This window comes from Canis aureus, chromosome 7, assembly GCF_053574225.1.
Source record: "Canis aureus isolate CA01 chromosome 7, VMU_Caureus_v.1.0, whole genome shotgun sequence".
NCBI classification, from domain to species: domain Eukaryota; kingdom Metazoa; phylum Chordata; class Mammalia; order Carnivora; family Canidae; genus Canis; species Canis aureus.
In genome coordinates this window covers 12,837,165-12,863,422 of record NC_135617.1, presented here as the reverse complement: position 1 = coordinate 12,863,422, position 26,258 = coordinate 12,837,165, and the positions used below count along the sequence as shown (strand labels likewise).

General features: G+C 33.6%; 1 protein-coding gene across 7 annotated transcripts in view; it reads left to right on the top strand.

The window, feature by feature from the left end:
* GRIK2 (glutamate ionotropic receptor kainate type subunit 2) overlaps positions 1-26,258 on the top strand; it is a 1,064,497-nt gene that overhangs the window by 809,034 nt on the left and 229,205 nt on the right. For all 7 annotated transcript variants that reach the window (XM_077902956.1, XM_077902954.1, XM_077902958.1 and 4 more), the window contains 3 exons: positions 1,912-2,055; positions 4,727-4,834; positions 19,113-19,226. In XM_077902956.1, coding sequence (XP_077759082.1) covers positions 1,912-2,055; positions 4,727-4,834; positions 19,113-19,226 — 366 coding nt within the window. The remainder of the gene's footprint in view (positions 1-1,911; positions 2,056-4,726; positions 4,835-19,112; positions 19,227-26,258) is intronic.

Sequence of the window (26,258 nt, the reverse complement as noted above, 5' to 3'; positions counted from 1 at the left end):
CTCAAACTTGGTTTCATCATTTGTAAAATGGGAACATTAGTAGTGCTTTTATTAAATCATTATTGTGAGAATTAAATAAATTAAGTAGCACATATGAAGTACCTATAAAGATATATAATGGCTTATGCTGGACATACAGCTCTGTATAACCTATTTTTACACTTAACCTCATATCACATGCAGTTTCTCATCTGAGTATTTTTCAAAACGTGGTTTTTAGTAGTTATGTAAAAAATATCATTGTAATTTTATTGTGTCTCCTTAGGTTTGAACATTCAGTATTTTTTAAAAAATAAGTCATGTATGTAGCTTTTGTTCTCTCTGATTTGCTTAGGGCAAATTTCAGAAAGAAATTACTAGGTTAAAAAGCACATGGATGTTTTTCAGGCTCTTTTGTGCTGCAAATTGCAAAATTGCCCTTTATCTTCCCTCGAGTAGTGTGTGAGTGTTCATTGCTCTATACCTTTGTTAACAGTGATTTTTTAAAAAATTCATTTTGTCTTGAAATCAAACGTGTCTTTCATATCTTGGTAACTGTTTTTACGACCACCTGTGTGGCATATAAGGTATGTCCTCTGATGTTACCTCAGGCCAAAGACAAATAGTCTAATCCTCAGGCTCATGATGTCTGCCTGTATCAACTCTGTGATTCCAGTTCCACTATGCAGCCATCAGCATATGAGAAAGTAGTCAGCTGGTATTTACAAAATGAAGGTTATGAATCTGAGCTATATTCCCCAAAGATTTATGAACTATAAAATGGCATTATTATTATGTTCCGTCATTGCATTGTGCTCTTTAGCTGCCTTCCATTTTCTGTGGTAAAGCTCCTTAGGATCCATTTGCATGAAAGCTACTGTGTGTACTCATTTTGTATTGTATTGTGGCAAACGCTATAATCTACAGGGTTCCTATTCATTTTGGAATTCATTTCACAGCTCACTAATTGTGTGAATGAGAAGAGGAAATATATGCTTTTATTCCGAAGCATGCCAAGCAGATGGCCCAAAGTTCATTGCTAGCAGTACAGTCGGTGTGGTCCTCTTCTGTAGGTAGTGAGCCTGGCATCGATCCGTCACACACAATGTGAGGGTCCATTTAACACAGCAGTTGACAGTCACTGAGCCTCTGGTTGGTTATGACTTATAAACATTTTATTTTTTATCATCAACTTCTAAAGTGGTCAGTCATTTTGAGCAGGTGCAAACACAGTAGAATTCATATTTGTTTTACTTGAGAAGACAAAATGAACCTTTATTCATATGGAAATTTGGGGAAAAGAAAACAGTACAGGGGACTAAGCTTAGTTTCTTAAAAAGGGATTAATACATGTATGGAGATTCAAAACTGTAGCATCATTTCTGAGATTGAACCTTTTGAAAAATTAAGTTGAAGAAAAAAGATTGTGGATTATATCTAAGCTTTTTAGGTGAATCTCCTTTCAAATCTCTTGTTCTTCCTGTATAAGGAAATTGTTTATTTACTTTTATATGCAATGTGTAATTTATGTAACCATTCTAAATGTTCCCAATTGCACTTATCCTGTGTGTGTGTGCATATGTGTGTGTGCATATTGTGTAGTGAGACAATCAAATAGAGCCAGAGGAGATGACAAAAAAATGAAATAATGAATGTCTTCACACATTTCCTACTTCAACAAGGATACTAGGACAATATGAAATTGGATTATTACTTTGGGAGATGGGGGTAGATCCAATATTCTAATAGAGTTGAGGTAGTAATTTGAACACAGTATCTTATTTAAGAGAACCAAAGCATCAGAAATACCTACATGAAAATAAAATGAGTGTATATTTCTCTCACTCCTTCCTTCTTTCTCCCTTTCAAAACCTCCTACTATGGGTTTCACTTGTTGTATTGACTCCATATTTCCTTTTTCTTGGCTTTCAGACTGATGCTGCTCTAATGTATGATGCCGTGCACGTGGTGTCTGTGGGCGTCCAACAGTTTCCCCAGATGACAGTCAGTTCCTTACAGTGTAATAGACACAAACCCTGGCGCTTCGGGACCCGTTTTATGAGCCTAATTAAAGAGGTATGTCAGGAGAAGCACATATGCCTGGTCTCTTTTGTCCTCAAGGTGAATGAATTGAGATTATTTCAGTTTTCCTAACAGGTGACCTTTTATTTTTATCTTTTGAATTAAATTTCCTCCATACAAGCAAAATTAACATTTTTACTAAATGATGTGGAACAAAAGGGGGGGGGATTGCATGACAAATAAACAGATATCTTTCAAAATATCTGATTGCGTTTAGTAAACAGATGAAAATCTCTGACTTATGATTTACGACATTGTTAGTTTTCACCTTCCTGAATCTTTATGTGTATTACTTTTCATTTAAGTGGAGATGCAGTGTAAAGAATGCCTATATTTTAGGCAACCACTTTTAACATGAATGCCATTTGCACCCCACTAAATTACATATCTTACAAGAATTGTTATTTAGATCTGTGGTTCCTAAATATAATGTCTAGTTATTTTAAGTATGTTAGCAGTTAACATAAAACAGAATTACCTGGATTCAGAGAAGTGCAGTTTACTTCATATTGATAATGCAGTCATTCTTATGGCCATATATCATTTCTGATTAGAGCAGTTATGGTTATAGACCAAGAATGCCCATAGTGAGGGAAAAAGGGTAAAATTCTAAACATCACACTCACAAATGCACACACACTATTTCCAGTTATCCTATCATGAAGGAAATCCCTCTGTCAGCTTAGGACACATTTCATTTGATTATAACAGGAGTTTTTATATGAAAGTGTTAACTATGAAAATTTAATCTTTGTTAGGAAAATCACAGGGATTATTACCATACGAAATTTTTCTTAATGGCTTTAAAGAAATCATCAATTCATCATATAATAAATTATTCATCTTGAAAATAAAAGTGAAAATAGGGTCATAATTAAGAATCTCCAGGTTCTTGGCAAAGAATACCCATGAATTTTCCACACGTAATTTTTAATGTATTCTCAGATAGGTGAAACAACACATCTGAAACATAGGTAGTTAATTTATTTACTTCACATTCTACATTTATGTCTGCTTTAAAACTAAGCATCCAAGAGCTGCAAACATAGTGCATAGGTTTGTTGGTTAAAGAATTGCATTCTGGATGCAGCATCTGAATATTGAGGTGTGTGTCAAACTGTCCTATAAGAAACAGTTGTGTGAAACTCACTATTGTATTGATTGTAAGGTGTTGTCGAGGACCTAGTCCATTACATCACACAGTGCTCCTCTTTATGAGGACCAACGGGAGACATTCTTCTCAGATTTCAGTGTCAGGAAAAGCTGAGCTTCTCCTGGGCAGTTGGTAGGTCTTAAATTATGGGCCCTGTACATTGTGTTTTTATCACATTTTCTTCATTGCTTTGGTTGCTAGGAAGTTCAGAATTAAATTTGTGATTGCATTTTATTAGTTATGCATTCTTACCTGATGAACATTTCTTTATGCTGCCTTTACTTCAGATCATTTTTTAAAACTATTTTTTGGTTTTATTTCTGTACTTGTTAATCGCATTGTCTATTTTTGTACTAGTATGCATTTTTGTTAGTCACCTAAAATTATTTTCTTTGGGGAATGTTGGGTTAAAAATATTTTTTCTTCCATATTGGAGACCACTTAACAAGTATTTCAACTCAGTGATGAAGTCTTAAAATATGTATATAGATAAGTATTATAACTGTTTCTGTTTTATTTTCAATTTTTTAGCCTAGAACTGTTTTAGAATCCCTATACATAACTATAGAAATACATGGAGGCTAAGAAATATAGTAATAATGATACCATTTGTATCCCTTCTTGAAATGTTACCTATAACCTATTTGGTTTTATTTCTTTGGATCTTGGTATATATTCTTTCAAACATTAACAGCTGTGAGTATATGTTACACTACTTAGAATTTTCACATGTAAATATTTTTCCAAGCTACTTCCAAATGGCAAATAATGGAAAACATTATTTTTTGTATATAGCCAGCAGAATGAGAAAACTTTTTATTAAAAAAAACTTGGAAATTTGCTCACCTGTGATGGACTGAACCCATTATGTAATTAGATTATTATATTTTCACTTCCTTCTATGTGAAAGGCCTCTTTTACAGGAAGTATAGCTTGCCATGAAGTAATTTTGATATATTTCTCCCGGTCTTGCTTAAGGGAAAAATAAAGTAATAAGTTAATTATTCTAAGAGGAAAGTGTATAATTGAAGTTGTATAACATAGGTTTTCCTAAATTCAGTTTCTTTCTCTGTAATAAAATAAGCTTATGTTCATATTAGTATGAATTTAGGAGTGGTACTTTATAACAGTAATTCTATTTGGAGTCTCCAGTGAGATATTCACTATCTCATGTATTATAATAAGTGACAAAATTATTCTCAGTTTGCCAAAGGAGGTTTGCTAGTTAGAACAATCTTCAAATCTCTCATAAAAAGTTATACACAGAAAATCATTATTTAAAATGAAAAATTTATAATAGGTTTTATACTGGGACTAAAACAGTGTCTGTAGACAAAAATCCTCCAAAGCTCATAAGAGGAAAATAATGTTTTAAAAATCAGTAGTGATACCAATTTATGAGAAGTAATGAAAATAGTGTTTCCTATTTTTTTGTGTGAAAAAATGTTTTATCTTCCTTTACTTATATGTTAACCCATTGTATTTATTTATTTGTTTGTTCGTTTCCTACAGGCACACTGGGAAGGTCTCACAGGCAGAATAACTTTCAACAAAACCAATGGCTTACGAACAGATTTTGATTTGGATGTGATCAGCCTCAAGGAAGAAGGTTTGGAAAAGGTACTTGAGTCATTCAACCTATTTACTTTATTATTAAGTGAAAAAAATCCTAATGAAGGAATAGGGAAATATTCCCTTTTGTAGTCACATTTCATGGGCATTTGACTTTATCGAATAACTCTTAAAAATGCATATTCGATTCATTATATTGAATATAATAATTGAGAATTAGTATTCAAGGATAAAAAGTGTCTTAAGACAACTAAATATTTTATTTTCTCATCAAATTTTTCTTATACTTTGAAATGCATATAATTTTTATTAGCTTTAAGATTTAATATAGTAATTAAAAGTATTTATACTTCTGTTTGCATAGACTTTCCTATTTGGAGCAGGTCATAAAAAAGGATTAAATACAGAAGCATATTTCTATTGCTGGGTCATAGTCAAGTGAAATATCTGACTTAATGTATGCAAAGTAAATTAGGTATGAACATAAATATATTACACTCATCTATCTTATTTGATTATATTTCTAAGGTAAAGTACAGACAAAGATTATAGAATTTGGGTGTATGCTTACTTTAAAAATACTTTAGTGTAAGTTTGTTTATATTTGTAATATATGCATTTATATATTTTTCCTGGTAGACTCATTAAAAATGTATTAAGATATTTTGATAAGAACTTAAGAAAAATTTATATTTGCCTGAAATAGTATTGTTTTAAAGATAGTAAGGTGTCTTATATTTCATCTAGCAATTAAACATGGAACATTATTTATAAATGGAAACTTGAGTCATAAGAAGAGGACTTTAACCTAAGAGACAATAGCATATTTGAATGTTGATTCAAATTATTCTGGAGAGAGAAAACATGCAATTTTTGATAATGTTACCAAGATAGGGAGAAATACAGCATGACCAACTGATGACTAACTTTGACAGGAATATTACCTTCTCTCACTGAGAGTTTCAGATTGTACCTTTTGAAAGACCATGCAAAGTCAAGAATCTTTCATAATAAACTGCAAACCAAATATTCATGAGTCAGTCACTTCCTAACTGCTTTGCTCCCATGATGAGAATATTATTCTATACCCAAGACTGGTATTGATAATGGTAGGGTTTAGTCAGATCTTACAGGTTTCATACCAGTATTTACTGGAGATACTGTTTTTTTTTTTTTTTTTTTTTTTTTTTTTGAAGTATACAAGTCACTAGGAAGAGCTTTGGCCTTTTTTATATTTCAGCACACCAACAAAGAAATGGCAATGCCTTCTTGTTACTATAGTCCCTGTAAGGAAAACATTAGAGAAGGTTTTCTCTAGGCAATAATGTGGATTATAGAAAGATCCTGAATATAACGCTTACCACGTACGTGTGATGATCAGCCAGACTGATAAACAGGGTACAACAATGTGAATTATACATATTGCCTTGATATTTCAAAAATATTTTGTACACTTCTCTGAAATTTGAAATTTTGTTTTGATAAATTAATCACACAAAATCTTTAAAATAAAGGGGTTTTTACATACAGTGATAACTCACTTGAACATAAATATGATGGAAAACTGTCTGTTCCACGCTTTACAAGAGCAGTAAAAGAATATTTCTGACAAAGGATGTAATTAAGTAGAGTCACGTATAAGGTACTTAGAACTAGCTTTTGAATAATGGGGAATTATTGATTGGTAGAGATTGAGTCATTGCAGAAAGAGATAACAATATGGGGAAAGACAGCATAGCATTTGATTTAATCATTTAACACACACACACACAGACTCACACAGAGGTGGGAGACAGAGCTAAAATGCTAGATTTAAGTCATAAAGTGAGCACCATGTTGAGATATTTGCAATGTATTAGTATACAATATGAATTCAAAGAGGGAATAGCCTGGAGGCCTATGGGATGTGTAGAAAAATATTATAGTTTGGAATAATTTTAATATGGAGCCATGTATCTCAAACTATTCTGAGTGGAAGTGAGAGATGCATAAACAGTGACAGAGGCAGTAGCTGAATCTTCAACAGTGTTGTTAATTCAAGGAATAGCTGACTATTGGGATTATGCTTTTAAGGAGTAATGGAGGAGCCAGGTGATAAAAGTAGGAGAAGCCAGTGATAAAAGCATAAATCAAAGATTGGTGAGGAAATCAGTGGGGGAAATTAACATTAGAAAGAAATTGGAACAAATCTGAAGAGGCACATAAAGTACTGAGGTTGAGTGAAGGTAAATTAGAGAGAAGTGGAATTAAAAGTTCAAATCAAATGCTTTCAATATCTTCAAAAATCAGTGTATAAGGGGTATCCGGGTGGCTCAGTCAGCTAAGTATCTGACTCTTGATTTCAGCTCAGTTTATGGCCTTGGGGTTGTGAGATGCAGCCCCACACTGGTCTCTGTACTGGGCAGGAAGTCTACTTGAGATTCTCTCTTTCCCTCTTCCTCTACTCCTCCCACCCCTTGGTGCATACACACACTCTCTCTCCATCTGAAAAAAATAAAAAATAAAAAATAAATAAAATAAAAAGAAGAAGAAAGCACGTAAGTCATCAGATAAAAGAGAGCAGTTGGATTTAGTTTAGTTAGATCTTAAGAATAATGAGAATTTTTTGGCAAGTCTGTGACAGACTTGACTTTTAATAGTAGGAATAAAGTGCCACTAGGTAGCAAAATATACTCATTTTTTAAATCTAGTAGAATGGTTAAGAGATCAAGGTATAGATTTAGGCAGAACTGGGCTCAAATCCTTGCCCTGTCATTTAATATTTATGGACAACTTCATTAACCTCTCTAAAACACAGTGTCTTCAACTACATTGGGGGTAATAGCAGTATCTAATTCATGAAGACTAATGAGTCTTGCCAAGTTTTCTTTTGCTTTGTCCTGAAACCCATAGATGTAAAGACAGAGTTCCTACCTTGATAGAGTTCACAGTTTGGAAGGTTCAACAGATAGTGATCTTAGAGACTTAAATCACAATTACAATTCTGTCGCAAGTGTGTGAACTTCACCCTTCCACCCAAGTTCTCTGTGCCGAATTTCTCATCTCAAAAAATGTAAGGTGCTAAGGGCTAACGTGAGAATATCATAGCTTCTAAGAGAACCTGGAAATACAATCTTTATAGGTGTTAAGGCTAAGAATTTAGTTATCCCCAATTCTATTTTTATCATGACTGGGTGAGGAAAATGAAAAAAAAAAGTGTAAAATGCTAGTTTTATCCATTTCTTCTCCTCATGCCTACTGCCTTTTCCTGGCTTTATCTTGGTCATCTTTGTCTAGTACACTTCATTTATTCACTTGATCCTCTTAACAAATATAGAGTGAACCTCTATTTTGTGCCCTTATGAAGGTTATATCCTGGTGAAGGAAACCTGCCAATTATAAATGGACTCATGAAAGTACAATATAGGATTAGGAAGTAATAAGTGCTAAAAAGAAAGATGACTTGTTTACATGTTTAGAGAACTGAGTTTGGGGTTGAAATGAGACTCTGAACACATCTTTTCCACTTAATGCCCAGAGATCAAATTGAATCTTTTCCATTCTATCTTGACAGGAACTTTGGTTGGAACACAGCCTGCTTAGCTTGTCCAAGAAGGGTCACTAATACTGCAGACACAGCCGGTCACATCTGTCCAAACAAGCTCTCCATGCCATGGCAATGCCTTCTTTAGAGCAATGGAGGAAGAATAAGGGGCTGAGGGGAAACTAGGTGCCATTCCAGATATTGTCTGCCTCAGGCAATAGGACAGTTTGTTTTCTTTAAGAGCCTGGTATTCAGTACTCAAAACTAGGAAAAGGAAAAGAATAAGTAGTTTTCCCAGCTTGAATTCTTCTGGTCAGTTCAAAGACCATATTGTATATTCTACTTCCAAAATATGTTTAGAATCCATCTATTTGTCTCCACATTCATTGTTGCAATAATAGCCAAGGTACCTATCACCTGGACATCTATATTGGCACCCAAATAGACTTCTCTGTTCTATTCCCCTTATAGTTCATTCCCCATATGACAGCAGTCAGATCAGTGTCTTTGAAAGCAAATTGATCCATGTTATTGCTCTGTTTAAATCCTTTCACTCATTCCCACTGTATTTTGATTAAAATCCAAATATGATTTACAAAGTACTGCCTACCTTCCCCCTCAGCTCTCACTACCATCTCAGGTGTTTTCTGTGCATTAATTATACTGGCTTTTGCTCGTTTTTTTTGTTTGTTTGTTTGTTTGTTTGCTTGTTTTTGTTTTGTTTTTTTTTTTGTTTTTTCACAGACACAAAGCTTTCTCTATTACTTTGGCAGGGAAATTTTCCCAGCTTGGAAAACCCACCCCCAGCCCTTTGCCTGGCTCACTAGTACTCATCCTGAGGGTCACAGAATGTCTTTCTTCCTTAGATAGGCATCCCATAAGCCTAACCAAATTTGACTTTCTTATAGTGCCCTGTACTTTTCCTTCCTGGCACTTATCACAGTGTGTAATTATGTATGCTCTCAGTTCCACTATTTACATATTTGGGGCCTAGCAAAGTCTCTGGCACAAAGTATATCCTCACGAAGTATTTATTGACTACTGAATGAAAGAAGAATCACCACAAAAATCATAAGAACTCCACATAGAATGCTTATGTAAGTGTCTGGTGCAAATTTATTTTCCTATGGCACAACATTTTTTTTCTTTAATTTTTCCAGATTTACCCCATACCTACACAATGAGAACAGAGAAATCTAGTAGTTAGTCGGTGGGCTGGGGTTGTAAGTCAATGCTTCAAGGGGCACAGGATTTTAGAGTGCACAAGATGGCAACACTGAAGTCTGAACTTACAAGGATGCACTATGTACCTTACATAATGCATTTTAAATCCTGACAACCCAATTCTACATCAAAGAGTAAAAATAATATTCTATTTATAAAAGTTCCCGTTTTCCATCATATCAATTTGTGGTATGGGAATAAACGAAGACCACTTAAATGAGAACAAACAAGTTATTATTCAGAGTTTGCTGTAGCACTTGTGTTGGCAGAAATGCAAAAGCAGGCAGGTCAGTGGAAAAGCTTCATAGTGGAAAAAAGGAAAGGCTTCAGATGTGCCCTGATTGGAGATTGTTAACATGAGGAAACATGGGGTACTGGCAAAAGATAAGGAAGCTGGGGGTTATTGAACAGATCTTGACCACTTTGGGCAGATTGCCACAGAGGTGGTTTGCCTTCCCAGATTGTTTGCTCCACAGGCTCTGGGTCAAGTTCTATTTCATACATGGTCAGACTGTTGTCTATTTGTGTATTTAATCTGCCAATGGAATTACTGAAGTCACTTGGAAGGAGAGGAAGAAATAGCACAATGGTATGGTCAAGAAAAATTGACATGAGGAAGACAAAAATGTCTTCGTAACTGACAAAATGAAATTTTTTTGGTTTTTACTTTTCTTTGAATATGTAACTAGGGAGATGCCTGGGTAGCTCAGCAGTTGAGCGTCTACCTTCTGCTCAGGTCGTGATCCTGGAGTCCCGGGATCGAGTCCCATATTGGACTCTCTGCATGGAGCCTGCTTCTCCTCTGCCTATGTTTCTGCCTCCTTCTCTTCTGTGTCTCTCATGAATAAATAAATAAAATCTTAAAAAAATAAAAACAATATGTAGCTAGGATATGATTTACTGCCAGAAATGGTTTAATCTTACCTAGTACTCTGAAGCTTAGCTATGTGTTTAGGAAAGAGCAGCTTCAGTTGGAAGTAAACACTTGATTAAAAGGCATAAGATGTTAAGAAATATTGAGAAGACACTTAGAATATAACTCACAAGGATTCTGTGTAGAAGAAAAATAGTTGGAAGCTTTTACAGGAGATGTTTGAATTGAGATGATGACACTCCATGATAATGGTGCGTTTCCAATGCAAGTTGAGTTATCTAGAGGCCATTTTGCAGAAAATTACCACTTATATAAAAAAGAATATTTTAAACTGTAATGCAATAATAAAATTACTTATAGAGCTGAAACTAATATAACACCATATATTAATTTTACCTGAATTTAAAATAAATAAAATAATAAAATCACTTATTTCTGCCACATGATTTTTCTTACCAAATGTACTTTGCAACCACCATGTATGTCATATGTTTTCCAAACAAACAAAAACAACAAAAAACGTCTCTTTTCAAATGGATATTAGCTTTTAAGCAGAGGCATTAAATTAAAATCATTCTTGTTGTCCCTCTCCTATTTTTTTTTTTTCTAGGATCAAAGTTAATTTCTTTTGGTTCTTTTGCTGATAGTTTTTTTAATGTGATATTCCTATTCAAATAGAACTTGGAGAATAGAATTCTCTGTCTCCTCAATGGAAGTGTTTAATTAATCCTTATGAAACTGGCTTTTTGTTTTAATACATTAATTTTGAAAAAAAAAATCGGGAAAAACCAGGTACATTTCTCTGGCCAGAGATGGTACTGAGAAGCTTGCAAGTGTTTAGGACTATGAACAATAACACAATGCTTGCCTCAGCATGTTTTCATAATACAATCAGATTCAAACCTCTACATCTTTAGGGAAAACTTTGAAAAAGAAAAGTGGATACAAAAACGCATTTTATGGAATAGATGTTTGCCAATTTCTACAAAGTTAAGAATTTATATATATATATAAATATATATATTTTATATTTATATTTATGTATAAATATATTTATACGTATTTATGTATATTATGTATTTATATATTATATAAATTATATATAAATTATATATTATATTATATATTTATAAATTATAGATTATATAAATATATTTATATTATATATATTATATATATATAAGCAAGATAATTTGTAAATTCAAATTTGTAAACTTTTATAAAGTGTAATAACTTTGTCATACTTTACTTTTAAGGAAGCTTTATTTCAACTTTTTTTTTAAAATAATTACTGACCTTTTATGTTTATTCAAGATCTGTTTATGTTTATTTTGGCCTGTCATGTTTTTTTTTTTTTAATTATTTATTCATGAGAGACACAGATAGAGAGAGAGGCAGAGACACAGACAGAGGAGAAGCAGGCTCCATGCAGGGAGCCTGATGCGGAACTCGATCCCGGGACTCCAGAATCACGCCCCAGGCCAAAGACAGGTGCCAAACCACTGAGCCACCCAGGGATCCCCCCATTTCAACTTTTTACATCATTTTTTTCTGAATATTTCCTTCTTGCTTTTGGACCCTCTAATAGAAACTGGTATCTGTAATCCATAGGCTTCTTAGTAAAACTCAGATATTTTTATAATGTATGCAGAGGGTGAGAATTAGTAATGAAACCCTGCCTTCCTGAATTTATGGGCATAGATGTTCCAGGACAAGAACATGTTTCAAATTGCTTTTTGAAAAAGTTTTTGTAAAACATATGTATTTTTAGAACAAGTGGTAATTTCTATAGAAGTCTTTACTATTGACCTTTCTCTAGCCTGTAGAATCCTGTACTCATTAACTCCCTAGGAAAAAGGTGTTTGAATGGAATTTACAGTCTTCAAAATTTATCTAAGTGTGAAAATCCACACTAGATAGGTGAGAACTATTTCTTTGATAGATTTCTAGATACCTAATACATAGCAGTTTTTGATCTTTTTCTCTTTGATGGCATTTGATACGTAATCCTGGTCCCCATGACAACAATGACCCCAAACTCCCTGGAACTGAGATTTCTTTTGCTTCTCTGTAGGAAAGCAATGCTAATGGTGATGTTGAGTAGTCAGAAATGTGTTGTTTGCTTCTTAAAAAGCAAAATGCATCCTCCTCCAGATCTAAGCCTAGTGTTTTTCTTTGGAGATGTTAACCATTTAATTTGTCTAACTCTTATAAAGAATTCATTAAATGCCCTGTCTTACAACTGTACTGACATTTTTGGGCTGTGTCTCAATGTTTATAGTTACAATTTTGCTTGATAACTTTTAATCTTCACAATGGTAAACTATTTAAGAAAACTCTTTACAGATGATATTTATGTTTGGAAATCAGTGGGATTATTTCATTTGAAAGCACACAATTCTTATTTTGTCCTAATAGAGAATACCACATGTTGACTTTTTTTCTTTCAAACTACTGGATTTGAATTAAACATGTACACTAAACATAATTTTTAAAGCATTGCTTTGATTTTAAAGTAATATCTGAACTACATTTTTAATTTTGGAAAAATGGCCCTTAATTAATTGAATGTTACACAGCGTTGTATTTGAGAAGAGTTAATTCACTGATTTAAATTTTATTTAAAAAATTAAAACTACCACCTGTCTCGAACTCTTTCTTAATAGGGTTGACTTTGCCTTAGACAAAAATAAAAATCCTCAAGGTGAAAAATTTATGTTTGGATTAGTTATCCCTTTCTGTTAGATGATTATATATTTATTGATTTATTGTCCTCATATTAACACTGTAGTTCTCAAATGGTGAAATTCTAGATCCTTAGGAAACTGATGGATAGCTAGTTTTAGGAAAGTAATTAATTGACGGGATTTCTGCGTCATCCTCACAGGCCAAGTTACTTATATATGAAGGTAACCCAGTTCCCAGGTAATTGTTTTTTATTATGAATTCTCCCTACCCGAAAGCAGGTAGGCATTGCTATGAAATGGTGCATGTTTATGTTTGGGGCATCACTGAGTGCTAATTCCTTCTAAGTGATCTGTTAATATGAAGCCCAATGGAAATGAACAACTATTAATTATTATTAGACAGTACTTTTATACGACAGTAATACAAACAACTATCTCTACTTTTCATTTAAAAATTCAACATCGAAAGGGATGAAGTAAGTGAAGAGAAAAATGTTTCTAATTTACCTTCAACATTTAGCAAAACAACTACTGTGTTGAAAATACTCTGTTTTTACTATTCTGTATCACTCCACATAGGCTTGAAATCTGACTTTGTAAACTGTCTGGAGAGAATGGGTATACTAGTTAATACAGAGTGGTTTCTTGTGATCACCATGAAGACCTTTAGGAAAGTATCACTTAGGCTCTTTGCTCACGACAGATATATACCACAATTACTTTATCTATTCATACATCGATAGACACTGAGATTGTTTTCACATCTTGGGTAAATAATGTAGTGAACATGAGGGTGTATGTATCTTCTCAGGTTAGTGTTTGTTATTTTGGTTTTGTTTCTATTTTTGGACAAAAAACCAGAAATGGAATTTTTGGATGCTATGGTAGTTCTATTTTAATTTTTTTGAGGAACTTCCATACCATTTTCCATAGTTGCTGCACCAATTTACATTCCCACCAACAGTGACAAGGGCTCCCTTTTCTCCACCTTTTATACTCATGACTGATTCATTCTATAACTGGAAGCCTGTATCTGCCAGTCTCCTTCACCCATTTTGCTATTCCCCCTTCCTCCTCCCTCTGACAACCATCATTTTGTTCTCTATATTTACAGGGCTTATTCTGCTTTTGTTTCTTTATTCATTTATTTGGTTTTTAAGATTCCACATGTGAGTGAAATCATATGGTATTTGTCTTTTTCAATCTGACTTATTTCACTTATCATAATACCTTCTAGATCCATCCATGTTGTTGCAAATGGCAAGATATCTTTTTTATGGCTGTGTAATATTATGTGTATTATCTATCTATCATCTATCTATCACACTTCCTTATCCATTCATCTGTTGCTGGGCACTTACGTTGTTTCCATATCTTAACTATTGTAAATAATGCTGCAATAAACATAGGGGTCCATATATCGTTTTGAAATAGTGTTTTCATTTTCTTTGGGTAAATACCAAATAGTGAAATTATTGCATCATATGATATTTCTTTTTTTTTAATTTTTTGAGGAACCTCCATACTGTTTTCCACCATGGCTGTACTAATTTACATTCCCACCAATAGTGCACAAGAGTTCCTTTCCCTCCACATCCTTGCCAACATCTATTCTTTCTTTCTTTTTTTTTTTTTTAACTATTCTGACAGATGTAAGGTGATATCTCATTGTGGCTTTGATTTGCATTTCACTGATGATGAGCGCTGTTGAACATGTCTTCATGTGTCTATTGGCCATCTGTATGTCTTTGGAGAAATGTCTGTTTATGTTCTGCTCATTTTTTAATTGGATTGTTTGGGAGTTTTTTGGTGTTGAGTTGTGTAAGTTTCTTTATTCATTTTAGATATTAACCCCTTATTAGATATATCATTTGCAAATGTCTTCTCCAATTCAGTAGGTTTATTTTTTATTTTGCTGATAGTTTTCTTCATTGTGCAAAAGCTTTTTATTTTGATGTAGTCCCAATAGTTTTTATTTTTTTCTTCTGTGTCCTTTACCTTAGGAGAGGTATCTAAAAAATATTACTATAGCTGATGTCAGAGAAATTGCTGCCTGTGTTCTCTTCTGGGATTTTTATGGTTTCAGGTCTCACATTTAGGTATTTAATCCATTGTGAGTTTATTTTTGTGTGTAGTGTTAGAAAGTGGTCCAATTTCGTTCTTTGGTATGTAGCTATCCAGTTTTCCCAGCACTATTATTAGAGAGACTGTCTTTACCCCATTGTGCATTTTTGCCTTCTTTGTCATAGATTAATTGACCATATAAGCATGGGTTTATTTCTGGGCTCTCTATTCTATTCCATTGATCTATGTGTCCGTTTTGAATGTACAAATCTTTCACCTCCTTGGTTAAATTTATTACTAGTTATTTTATTCTTTTTGATGCAATTGTAGATGGAATTCTTAAAATATTTCTCTTTCTGGTGGTTTGTTATTAGTGTATAGAAATATAACACATTTTTGTATATTGATTTTTGTATCCTAAACTTTACTAAATTTGTTTATTAGTTTAACAGTTTTTTGGTGGAGTCTTTAGAGTTTTCTGTATGTAATATCAGTTTATTTTCAAATAGTGAGAGTGATACTTCTTTCTTTCCAATTAATTTTTTTTTCTTACCTAATTGCTGTGATGAGGACTTCCAATACTATGTTGAATAAAAGTGGCAAGAATGGGCCAGTTTGTTTTGTTCCTAATCTTAAAGGAAAGGCTTTTAGCTTTTCAGACTTTAGTATAATGTTAGCTATAGAATTGTTAGATATGGCCTTTAAAAAAAAGATTTTATTTATTTTTCCATGAGAGACACAGAGAGAGAGAGGCAGAGACATGGGCAGAGGGAGGAGAAGCAGGCTTTATGCAAGGAGCCTGATGCGGGACTCGATCCTAGAACTCTGGGATCATGCCCTGAGTGAAAGGCAAATGCTCAACCACTGAACCACCCAGGAGTCCCTATATGGCCTGTTTTATATTAAGATACATTCCCTTTATATCACTTTGTTGAGAGTTATCACTACTTAAAACAACTCTGTGAGGTCAAGAGTGCTTAGTTATCTTTATTCCATTTTAGAACTGAAAAAAGTACTGTAAAGGCTTGATTAAACCATATGATGAAAAAAAATTGTCATTCTGGAAATGGATTTAAAGAAAAAAGAGATTGTCTTGACTTCGCCCATGGTTCTTGTGATTAAAACAAAACAAACCAAAAGACCTACTGGTGACAATTTCCTCAATCACTAAAAAGTTTTGAATTTTACATTACCTGTAGACTTAAAATCTAGGGATCATTCAAAGTTTTTTGACTTAAAATTTTATGTCACTGAAATTTCTGAAACTTTATAATATTCTGTTCAGAAACCTAGATTTATAAAAGGGGATATTTAATGCTTATGATTTTAGGAAGTTATGGATTCATATATTATAAACCGGAACCTCTCCCTCCAAATAATACTAGAAAAAGCAACTGACAGAGAATGAAACTAGATAAATATATTTAGATGAGTGGACATTTAGCTAAATTAATCATGGGAGATAATGGTAAGTGAAATTGGCAATATTTTATGTTAGTGACTTGGGTAGACATTTGAAAAACTAATTTATCAGGCTTGAGGATGTCATTAGGCAGACAGTGGGGAAATGATGTTTGCCAATGCTTTGGCTGTTAGAATTACATGTCTGAAAAATCTAGCTATTTAGCTGATGGTGAAAAAAAAAAAAAAAAAGAAAGAAAGAAAATCTAAGGGGACAAATGTGTAATAGGTATTAATTATAGACCAGGAGCAGAAAAGTGGCAGTCACTGCAAAATCCAATCTGCAGATGTGTCTTGTTTAGCCAACAGAGTGTTTTTGTAATGATTTTGAATTTGAAACACTTTAAGCAGGTCAGCAGGCATTTTAGGTTTTACAATATCCTCTCTGTCCTTCCCCATCCAGGTTCCTAATAAGGCCTCTATTAGCTCTAGTGATGCCTTACTAAGAACTTGAAAAAATCACCGGCTCTGGGAGCATGGAGCCCCAAGGTACACAGCTGTGAGGAGAACAGGGTCTGGATTGTGGCTATTATTGCTATTCTGCCTTGAGATTTTGTGAAATTTAGAAACTGCTTACCTTTGTCTGGAAATTCTTACTACTGGCTTATACCCTTTTTCTTCACACATGGATGCTATCTGTCTGGCCCCCGAAGGCCTTTCATTATTAACCCTAAATTGCAATTAGACTCTGTCTTTATGACATCATGGTAGTCATAGTCTAAACAAATTTAATTGACCAGTAAATAATTTACTTTGGAGAGAATGCTGAAATCAGTATTTTTTTTCTTTTTTTCCGCACTGTATTATCTAACTTTTTCTTATATTGACACATCAGGAATATATAGTTTTTAATGGTAAAAGGAAAATTAATATAAGAAAATATGGCAAGCCAATAGATTTTTATTTTATTTTTATTTAAAGATTTTATTTATCTATCACATGAGCAGGGAGGAGGGGCGGAGGGAGAAGGGGAAGCAGCCTCCCCACTGAGCAGAGAGCCTGATGGGAGGCTCCATCCTAGGACCATGGGATCATGGCGTGAGGCAAAGGCAGACACTTAACCAACTGAGCCACCCAGGCACCCCAAGGGATTCTTTTTTAGGCATCGTTAAATAAACATTATATGGGATCCCTAATATAGTTATGTACTTTTGAAAAATTTTGCTTAAGTTTGCACTTACATACAACTATTAGAATGGCGTATCCTTCTTATGAAGTACAGAAATAAGTAATATTTCTACTTTGGTGCTTCACCAATTAAAGGAAGATAGGCATCTTAATAGATTACTAAGAAAACTAACCAAATGAAAAAAGGAATCAAAAAGAGTACATGTGATGAAATATAAAACAAATAAAAATAAAAGCAATCATAATATTTAAGTTGGGTAAGGTTACGCTGATTAGACCTTTGTTAGCATATTTAGGTAGACCAGGCTAAATATTACCTGCTAAATCAATGCCATTTAAAAATAACTTATTTTATATAAAGCTTTATTTTACTGATAAACTGATCATTGATAGTTTTCTTTTCCTTTGAATAAGCACATTGGGTAATTGGCTAGAGGGATATGGAAAACAAATCTTATTATCCGTGACTCCTAGGTTTAAGAGGGTGGAGAAAAGAACTACTGGCCCAAATCTTCTTTTGCCTCTGTTCTTCTTCAGTGCTGACCATTGTTACATGGCAGGGCAATAGTGTCAGTGCAGATAAACCACCCAGTGTATGCATTCAGTGGCATCCTATGCCAATATATGTCTCCCAGAGGTATGCTATGTCATCCCGTATGCTGTGTTCAGGGGGAATAAAATGTCTGAATACTGAGAGTATAAGGCCTAATTATCAGAGAGTATTAGTTAAAGTAGATATTAAATAGCATACAAGTGGAAGTATGGAATAGGTTGCTCAGATGAGATTTTATTGTAATCTTTCCTTGGAGTATTTTGAATGCTGATCAGGTGTATATTTAAAAGCTCCAAAGGTAATTCTGGGTATGATTTTGCCCTATTGGGGGTCATGCGGAATACCAATCAATGCTGCTCTGCAGCTTGGCTTTACCTATTAATTTATCCTGGATCCCCAGGTTTTGCTCTGTCTTTTAGCTTTGTCTATCTAATGTGGCATGTTATCTTTGTAATGAGAGGATGAGATAGATCCATTACAGTAAAAGATATGCACTATTAATGAGTTTCTAGTCAGCTATCAAGGTATCATCAAATGTGGTTTATCTTGGTGAATGAAAGTTTGAATGGAAAATTAAGCTCCCATACTGACTGTAGAAGTGCAGTGGATCATTTTGTTCTTTAATGTCACACTTGAGTGGACACACTTCACAGAGCAGTGAATCATGCTTAAAACAAGCAGCCTTTACTTTAACGACAGCAGATAATGCAGCAGAGGTGAATAATAAGTGTTAGCAGTTTTAACTTTCTCTTGCAGTACTTTCTCGCAGGTGCCTGATGGACAATTTACAAAGTACATATGCTATTTTATAGATTGGAACTTGGGATCCAGCCAGTGGCCTGAATATGACAGAAAGTCAAAAGGGAAAGCCAGCCAACATCACAGATTCCTTATCCAATCGTTCTTTAATCGTTACCACCATTTTGGTAAGTATTTGTTTTCCCATTTTTTTTTAGATAAATGTAGATAAACATGGAAGTGGATTAAAAAGGACATTATAATTTGAACAGTAAAGAACCGATTGTAATGTATTTTACAGTTATTTAGCAATTACTGTATAATAGATGAGTCAAGGTTAATTGAGGCACAGTTTTATTGTTAATCTTCAATGATGTGACATGTATTAATGTTTGGGCTGTTTGTGTTGACTAATAATATAGGTTTGCATATTACCAGAAATCATTATATTTCTGCAAGATTAGATATTATTGAAGAATTTTCAATGTTAAGACTTGAATAATGTAGATATATAAGTAAGTTATGTGAGGGACTGCATGTGAACTTTACTTCTGCTTTCATTTCCTGCAAATATATTTTAGAGGGCATGTCATTTATTTTTCAGGATTTTTTTTTTCTATTATAGTTATATTTCAACCTTGCTTTCAATTGTTTTCATTATGGTAAATCACTTTTAGTTTATTTATCTCTCTAATAAAATTAAATGACAAGTGTTTTTATAAGCCAGAAAAATTTTCAAAGCAACTGATGCACTGGATATTTTTACACCTCTTATAATTATATATTTTAATTAGATCACATAGTAATATTTACTTTTCCCACTATGCCATTTAAAATGAGGATTTTAATTTTAGAATAGTCAAGGAGCTCGTATATTAAGTCAGTACTTTCTACTTACAGAATAAGCTTATCAATGCTAGTTCCTATGTCTTCCCAGGTAGTCAATAAGAATGTGAGATTAATGTTCAGAACAAACCACCACATACTTTTAGCATTTGTATAATTTCTAAATTTGATTTATGGTGGCAAATCAAGCCGGGAGGAATTCATAATCTTGTCCTTTTATTAACAACAAGGGATGTCAGATCTCTAGGCATGTCAAAATAAAATAGCTTGGGTTAAAGACTCTTGATAATGAAGCCAAGCTGGTAATCATGAAATGACAGTGATGGAAGTTCATGAGTTTTTTAATCACCCCCTAGCTGAGAATCTCAGTGTGTACTTGCTCCCTATTCATCATATTCGAACTTCCCAAGTTCTCTTCATATCTCCCTACTTTTTCAAAGGTACTCTCATACCCACCAATTTACTGGTCTTGTTCTTCAAATGAAATACTCTCACAAGAAGCTAATGCATCTTTTTTCTGCTTGTATATACTGAATCTCATTTCCTCCTGCTAGGACTATTGCAATAAGTGTATAGCCATCCTTACTGCTGACAGCCTTCTCCCTCTGCAATATACCCCATCCTCAATGTAATGGTCTGTCATTTTCCTGTTTCCCTCCTCATAAATCTTCAGTGAATCCCTATTGACCATTAAAAATTCTCCAAATTATGACCCTGATGTTCAAGACCTTCTGTAATCTTGTCTTCTCCCATCTTCCCATCCTCATTTCCTATTATTCTCTTCCCATTAACCTACTCCCATGACTGTGTTAGCCCTGTTCCTTTTGTCTGTAATATGTTTCCCTCCATTTCTGAGATATTTTTGTACTTGTCAATACTTTACATTATTTGGAATTAATATCACACTATTCTTTACTTATTTCATGTGTGCAGTATTTCTCTAAACATCACTGAACATTTCTCTGAGGAAGAGAATCTGACTATGTCTCATATTTTTACATCATATGTGTCTCCACAATGCTCATAACAAGTGCTATATGAGGAGCATCTGTAGTCTTTAGCACTTGGCACTTCTTTCTGTGTCCTCCTTGATCCAGCCAAATCTCGGAAACATCATTTATCTTATGGTACCAAAACTTTGCTCAATTCTTTACATCTCCCTGTAAGAATCCTATTCATCCTTCCAGACCCATCTCAAATGACAACCACTCCACGAAACTGTCTGATCTCTTCATTAAGTTGTGTATATGTTGCAGGATGTGTGTGAGATGGGAGATTGTGCACTTTATATACACAATACTCTATCATGGCACTTAGTATGCACTATTTTTATCTTAGAAAATTTGTATATATCTGTATTTTCATTTGACCTGAATCTATACAAGGCCAATGATCAAATTTTACACTTTTTGATATTTTAATGTCAGAGAAAAGTGCCCTAGGCACAGCAAGTACTCAAATATTTGTCAAATTACATTAGATAAGCAACATTTAATTAAATGGAAAATTAGAAGAAGTAAGCAACTTTTGAGTGATTATATTTAAATATTTTTCATCTGTGGAGGTTATTGCAAACTTCTTATCCAAACAAAGCAGGTGATTAAGACTATCCATATAATTTCTCAATCTTAATTACTCAGGGTTTTTTTTATAAAAAGCATTCAGATATTTTTCTCAATCATAAACAATTTTGTATGTATTGATAAACAAGTGGTATTCAACCTTAGTTTCATATTAAATCAGGTATAAAGCTTTTTTAAAAAAGTACTTGTACTCAAAAACACGTTTCATTTCATACCTTTTGAAACAATATTTCTGAGCTTTGAAAGCTTCATTCTTTAAAAAATTCCACAGGTAATTCTGATCTATAAGAATGATTGAGAACAACTGCTTAGATAATTACTCTGTGTAACTAAGACGTAAGATTAACTGTGGAGCATACACTAAGCTTATATCTTAAAAGAGAAGTTATTTATATTTTATTTTATTTTATTTATTTTAAAAAATTCTTAATTTATATTTTAGAGTGTGTCCCTTTATTGGTCTATAAATGATTCTGGTATTTATTAAAAGGAAAGTCACTTTGTTTTTATATCACTTAGTGAAAGAATTCCTGTTCTGAATACTCTGATTGCAAAATATCCACAATTGGGAAAAGAACATATTTAAAGAGATTAGTTACCTTATTTAGTAAGCCTTATGCTTGATGTAATTTACTGATATTTAATTGATATTTTAAGGAGGTTGTGATCAATTGATTTATGTTTGGTTGTCCTTTTCTCAATTGGAGAAATCTCAGTGGAGATTATGACTGTGTTGTGATTATGACTTTGATATCTCCACAAAGAGAAGTTGTGGAGATATCAAAGAGAAGTTCACAAATGCTTCTTCAATATGTTTATTATATGTCTTAAGAAAAGAAACAGTGATGTATCTAGGATTTGGCATTTTTGATGTGGTAATCATAATCAGTTCTATTTCTCTTGAATTTATTTTTATTTATTCTTTTATTTAACAAATGTGTATTGAATGATGATATGCTAAAAGCTTTGTTTGAAGAACAAAACAGACACTGTATCTTCCTTCAGGGAGCTTAGAAATTAGTAAAGATTCATAGGGAGGATTACACACACATTTACACATGCGCACACCCAGCCTTATGATTAAGATATAAGAAAAAAACAGGTTAATGCCTTTTATAGGATAATCCTGAGTTATACCTGGAGTCAGGAGTGAAAGGACAAGTCAGGTAGGCCTCCCGTAGAAAATAAACAGCAGATATCTGAAGCTTGAGAATAAATTAGCAAGGTAAAGAAAGAGAAGAAGAGTATTCTTGGTGGAGAGAGCAACATTTGCAAAGGCCCCAAAGTATGAAAGACTGGAAAATTTGCAAAATGGAAAGAAGACCAGGATGGCTGGGCTGGTGCCTTGGTCTGTTTCTCGCTTTATAGAATAAGATTACATAGTCAATTACAAAACAAAACCAAACCCAGGCATTTATTGATTGCTATATGCTAGATCCTGTTCGAAGTACGCTCATATATTTACTCACTTAATTGTCATAATAACCTTTTAAGATAGATATTATTGTCATAATAACCTTTTAAGATAGATATTATTATCAATACCATTACAATTGATAAGCCTAGTGTCCAGATTGCCTAAATAGACTACTAAGCTAAAAAGTAGAGTAGTGGGATTTCAACCCATATGGTTAGCCAACTTGAACAACCAATACTATGAAATGAACACTCCATGGGCCAACTATGGAAAAGTCTAGCAACTATAGTTTATGACCAAAATAACATCTTGATTGAGAATTGTCCCCCTAAAGCAACACTTCTTATCCAGAAATCCCACATATGCTAGAGCACTGATTGCTGTTATGGGTGTGTTCCCAAACATCTAGACATTCCCCTCTGTAGAGACCAAGATTATACAACGCTTTTTTGGATATTTTGGGCCTCTCATTTCTTTTCTCTTTCAGTGTAGCACTGAGTTTTCTTTCAGCCCCTTTAAACAATAATCTCTGATTTTTCTGGACAATCAAAATAGTATTGGAGCTTGTCTTATTTTTTCTTTTCAGTATTGAGATTAAGCATCTTATTCATAAATATCTTTTACTCCTCTTCAGCAACACAATCTATGCCCAATATAGTGTATGGGTGCAGCATATAGCTATATCATGGAATAATCATTTTAGAAATCTTTGAACATTTTAAAGAATGTCTATTTTTTTAATTTTGAATGAGACTTATGATATTATATAATTTGGAAATTTACATAACTTCACCTGCAAGTCTGGACCTAAAGCTTTGGTCTACTCATGCCCTCTTCTTCTTCTTCTTCTTTTTTTTTTTTTTTAAGATTTTATTTATTTATTCATGAGAGAGAGAGAGAAAGAGAGACAGAGAGAGAGGCAGAGACACAGGCAGAGGGAGAAGCAGGCTCCATGCAGGGAACCTGATGTGGGACTTGTTCCCCCATCTCCAGGATCACGCCCTGGGCTGAAGGCAGGTGCTAAACCACTGAGCCACCCAGGGATCCCCGCCCTCTTCTTAATATACTTCTTATTATCTCTCTGATCTTCAAATTTCAAGTTCAGTTGCTATTAAAGTTCTCTTGCTTTTTAAGTTTGTTGTTATTAATGGAACTAAAAATTTAATCTTGGAATATCTTTTCATTTATAAGGACATTATTTATTTCATAGCAACTGTTAAAATATAAATTCCTAATTGCCAAAAATAATAACAAAAATATTCTGAACAAGACAGAGTGCCCTTGTTTACTTTTTTAAATTAATTAGCTAATTAATTAATTATTTTTACATAGAGTGCTTTTAAAGAATAGTATGTACAGTATTTTCAGTTTATAATCTGGTCCTGTTGTCCTTACTCTTATGGCTCCACTAGCTAGGGGCAGTATCAGGTGACAAAGTATTTAAAGTCCATATAGGGAATGCCTGTTTTCCCTCTGAGTTCTTGGTTTACAGCAGATTTTTTCAAGCCTGTCTAAATATGTGGAGTGTTTCCCACTGTGCTACTCCTCCATAATAATTGATTTTTGTCCATCAAAAGATTACTAACACTTAAATGCCACTGTACATGTTCTTTCACTTCATGGCTAGTCACACTTTAGTGTACAAATGACTATGAATTTGGTTTTTTATTTTGTTTATTTTTGGAAAAAATCACTTATGGAGATTCTTTCCTTCTGGTTGCTCAATGAATTTAAAAAATGTGCTTGCGTCTGCAACCTAGTCTTATATTTTTATTTTTTAGATTTTCCTGGCACTTCCTGTAAGGTTATGTAGTTCAGTATCCAGTTTACTTGCTTAGGCTTGTAAAGCTTTATTGTTGCAGCCCACAGATACAGGAGGCTTATCTGGGAGCAAGCTTCCAAGGACAATGGGAAGGTTTCACAGTACAAAAGATGAAGTGACCGAATCATCCCCTAAATGGTTCTGCAGCTTCTTCTATAATACCAACAAAAGCAGATTTCTAGGGCTTCAAATCTGCCGCTGCAATACATGTTCCCCTCGATTCTTCTCTTTCCATTGTCACAGAAGGACTGTCAAGCACATAGTTCTTTAAGTTGCTAGCATTCGGGCTTGGAAGCCCAGACACTGCAGCTTCACAAAGAAAAAGATTTTCATTCTTAGTAACACCTTCACCATTTCTAAGCAGTTTTAAACATGTATTGTGGAGATAATAAGATCAAAATAATTTAAGAAAGATGTAGTAAATACACACACCCAAGTACTACTTAAATGTTAGCGTCTGAGATAAGAGTACCTCATTCAGACTCAGACTCCTCTAACCCAACTCCTGCAACTAGCTTGATCAAAGGCAACCAAACCTTTTCTCACCATATTTTTCTTCTGTTTCTGGGATCCTGCTGGTATTAAATTTTCCTCTCTCTCATTCTTGCTTAAATAGTTCAATGTATTTTATTTCAAATAATTGTTAATATTCTCTTGGACCCTCAGATCAACTGGATAAACATAAGACTATCGGTGGTGGTACTCTAGAGAAAGAAAGCTGTGTTTTAATGTGAAATTAGGCATAATTTTTAAAAAGATTTTATTTTAAAGTAATCTATACAATCAATGTGGGGTTCGAACTCACAACCCCTACCTAGATCAAAAGTTACATACTCTACCAACTGAGCCAGCTAGGCATCCCAAGGCATAGTTTTTAAAACCTTAGGTCTTAATCTTTAAAGATTTTATAAGTGACCAGCATCTCCTTTTTTATCCATATAATCTCTCTCTCACATACACACATGTGCTCCCTTCATCCTTCTTTATTAAATCTACAAATGCCACCATAATAAAGATCCTTAAGTTTTTATTTTGCTGTTTTATTCTTTTTCATTGCCCACATTATTGTCAATACTGTAATTTTGTTGAAGCTTGTTTTATTATGATCAATGTATTAAGTTTGGTATGGAAGAATGAATAAAGAAGTCTGAATCTCTGGTTAACCACAGGAAGCTACACGAAACTGCAGTATTTTTGCTCTCATTGTCAAAGGCATCATCATGATAGAACCATGTAAAATTATACAATCTAAATTTCAGGCTCAGCCTTGATCTGAGTGGATGTCTAGTATCAAACTCAACATGCATTAAGCCTTCTTCACTTCAGGCCTTACCATACCTCCTCCTACTATATTTTCAAACTCTGTTTATGTTTCCAATACTTTTCAATTCACTCAAACCAGGGGTTTGTTTCTTAGATACCTCAGTCACTTTAAACCCCATATTCACAATTCAGATATCAATAATAATAATAATAATAATAATGACAGATGGGTTATTTTAAAACAGCTTAACAAAAAAGTGAGTAAAGGAACATTTCGAACAAGTGAGAT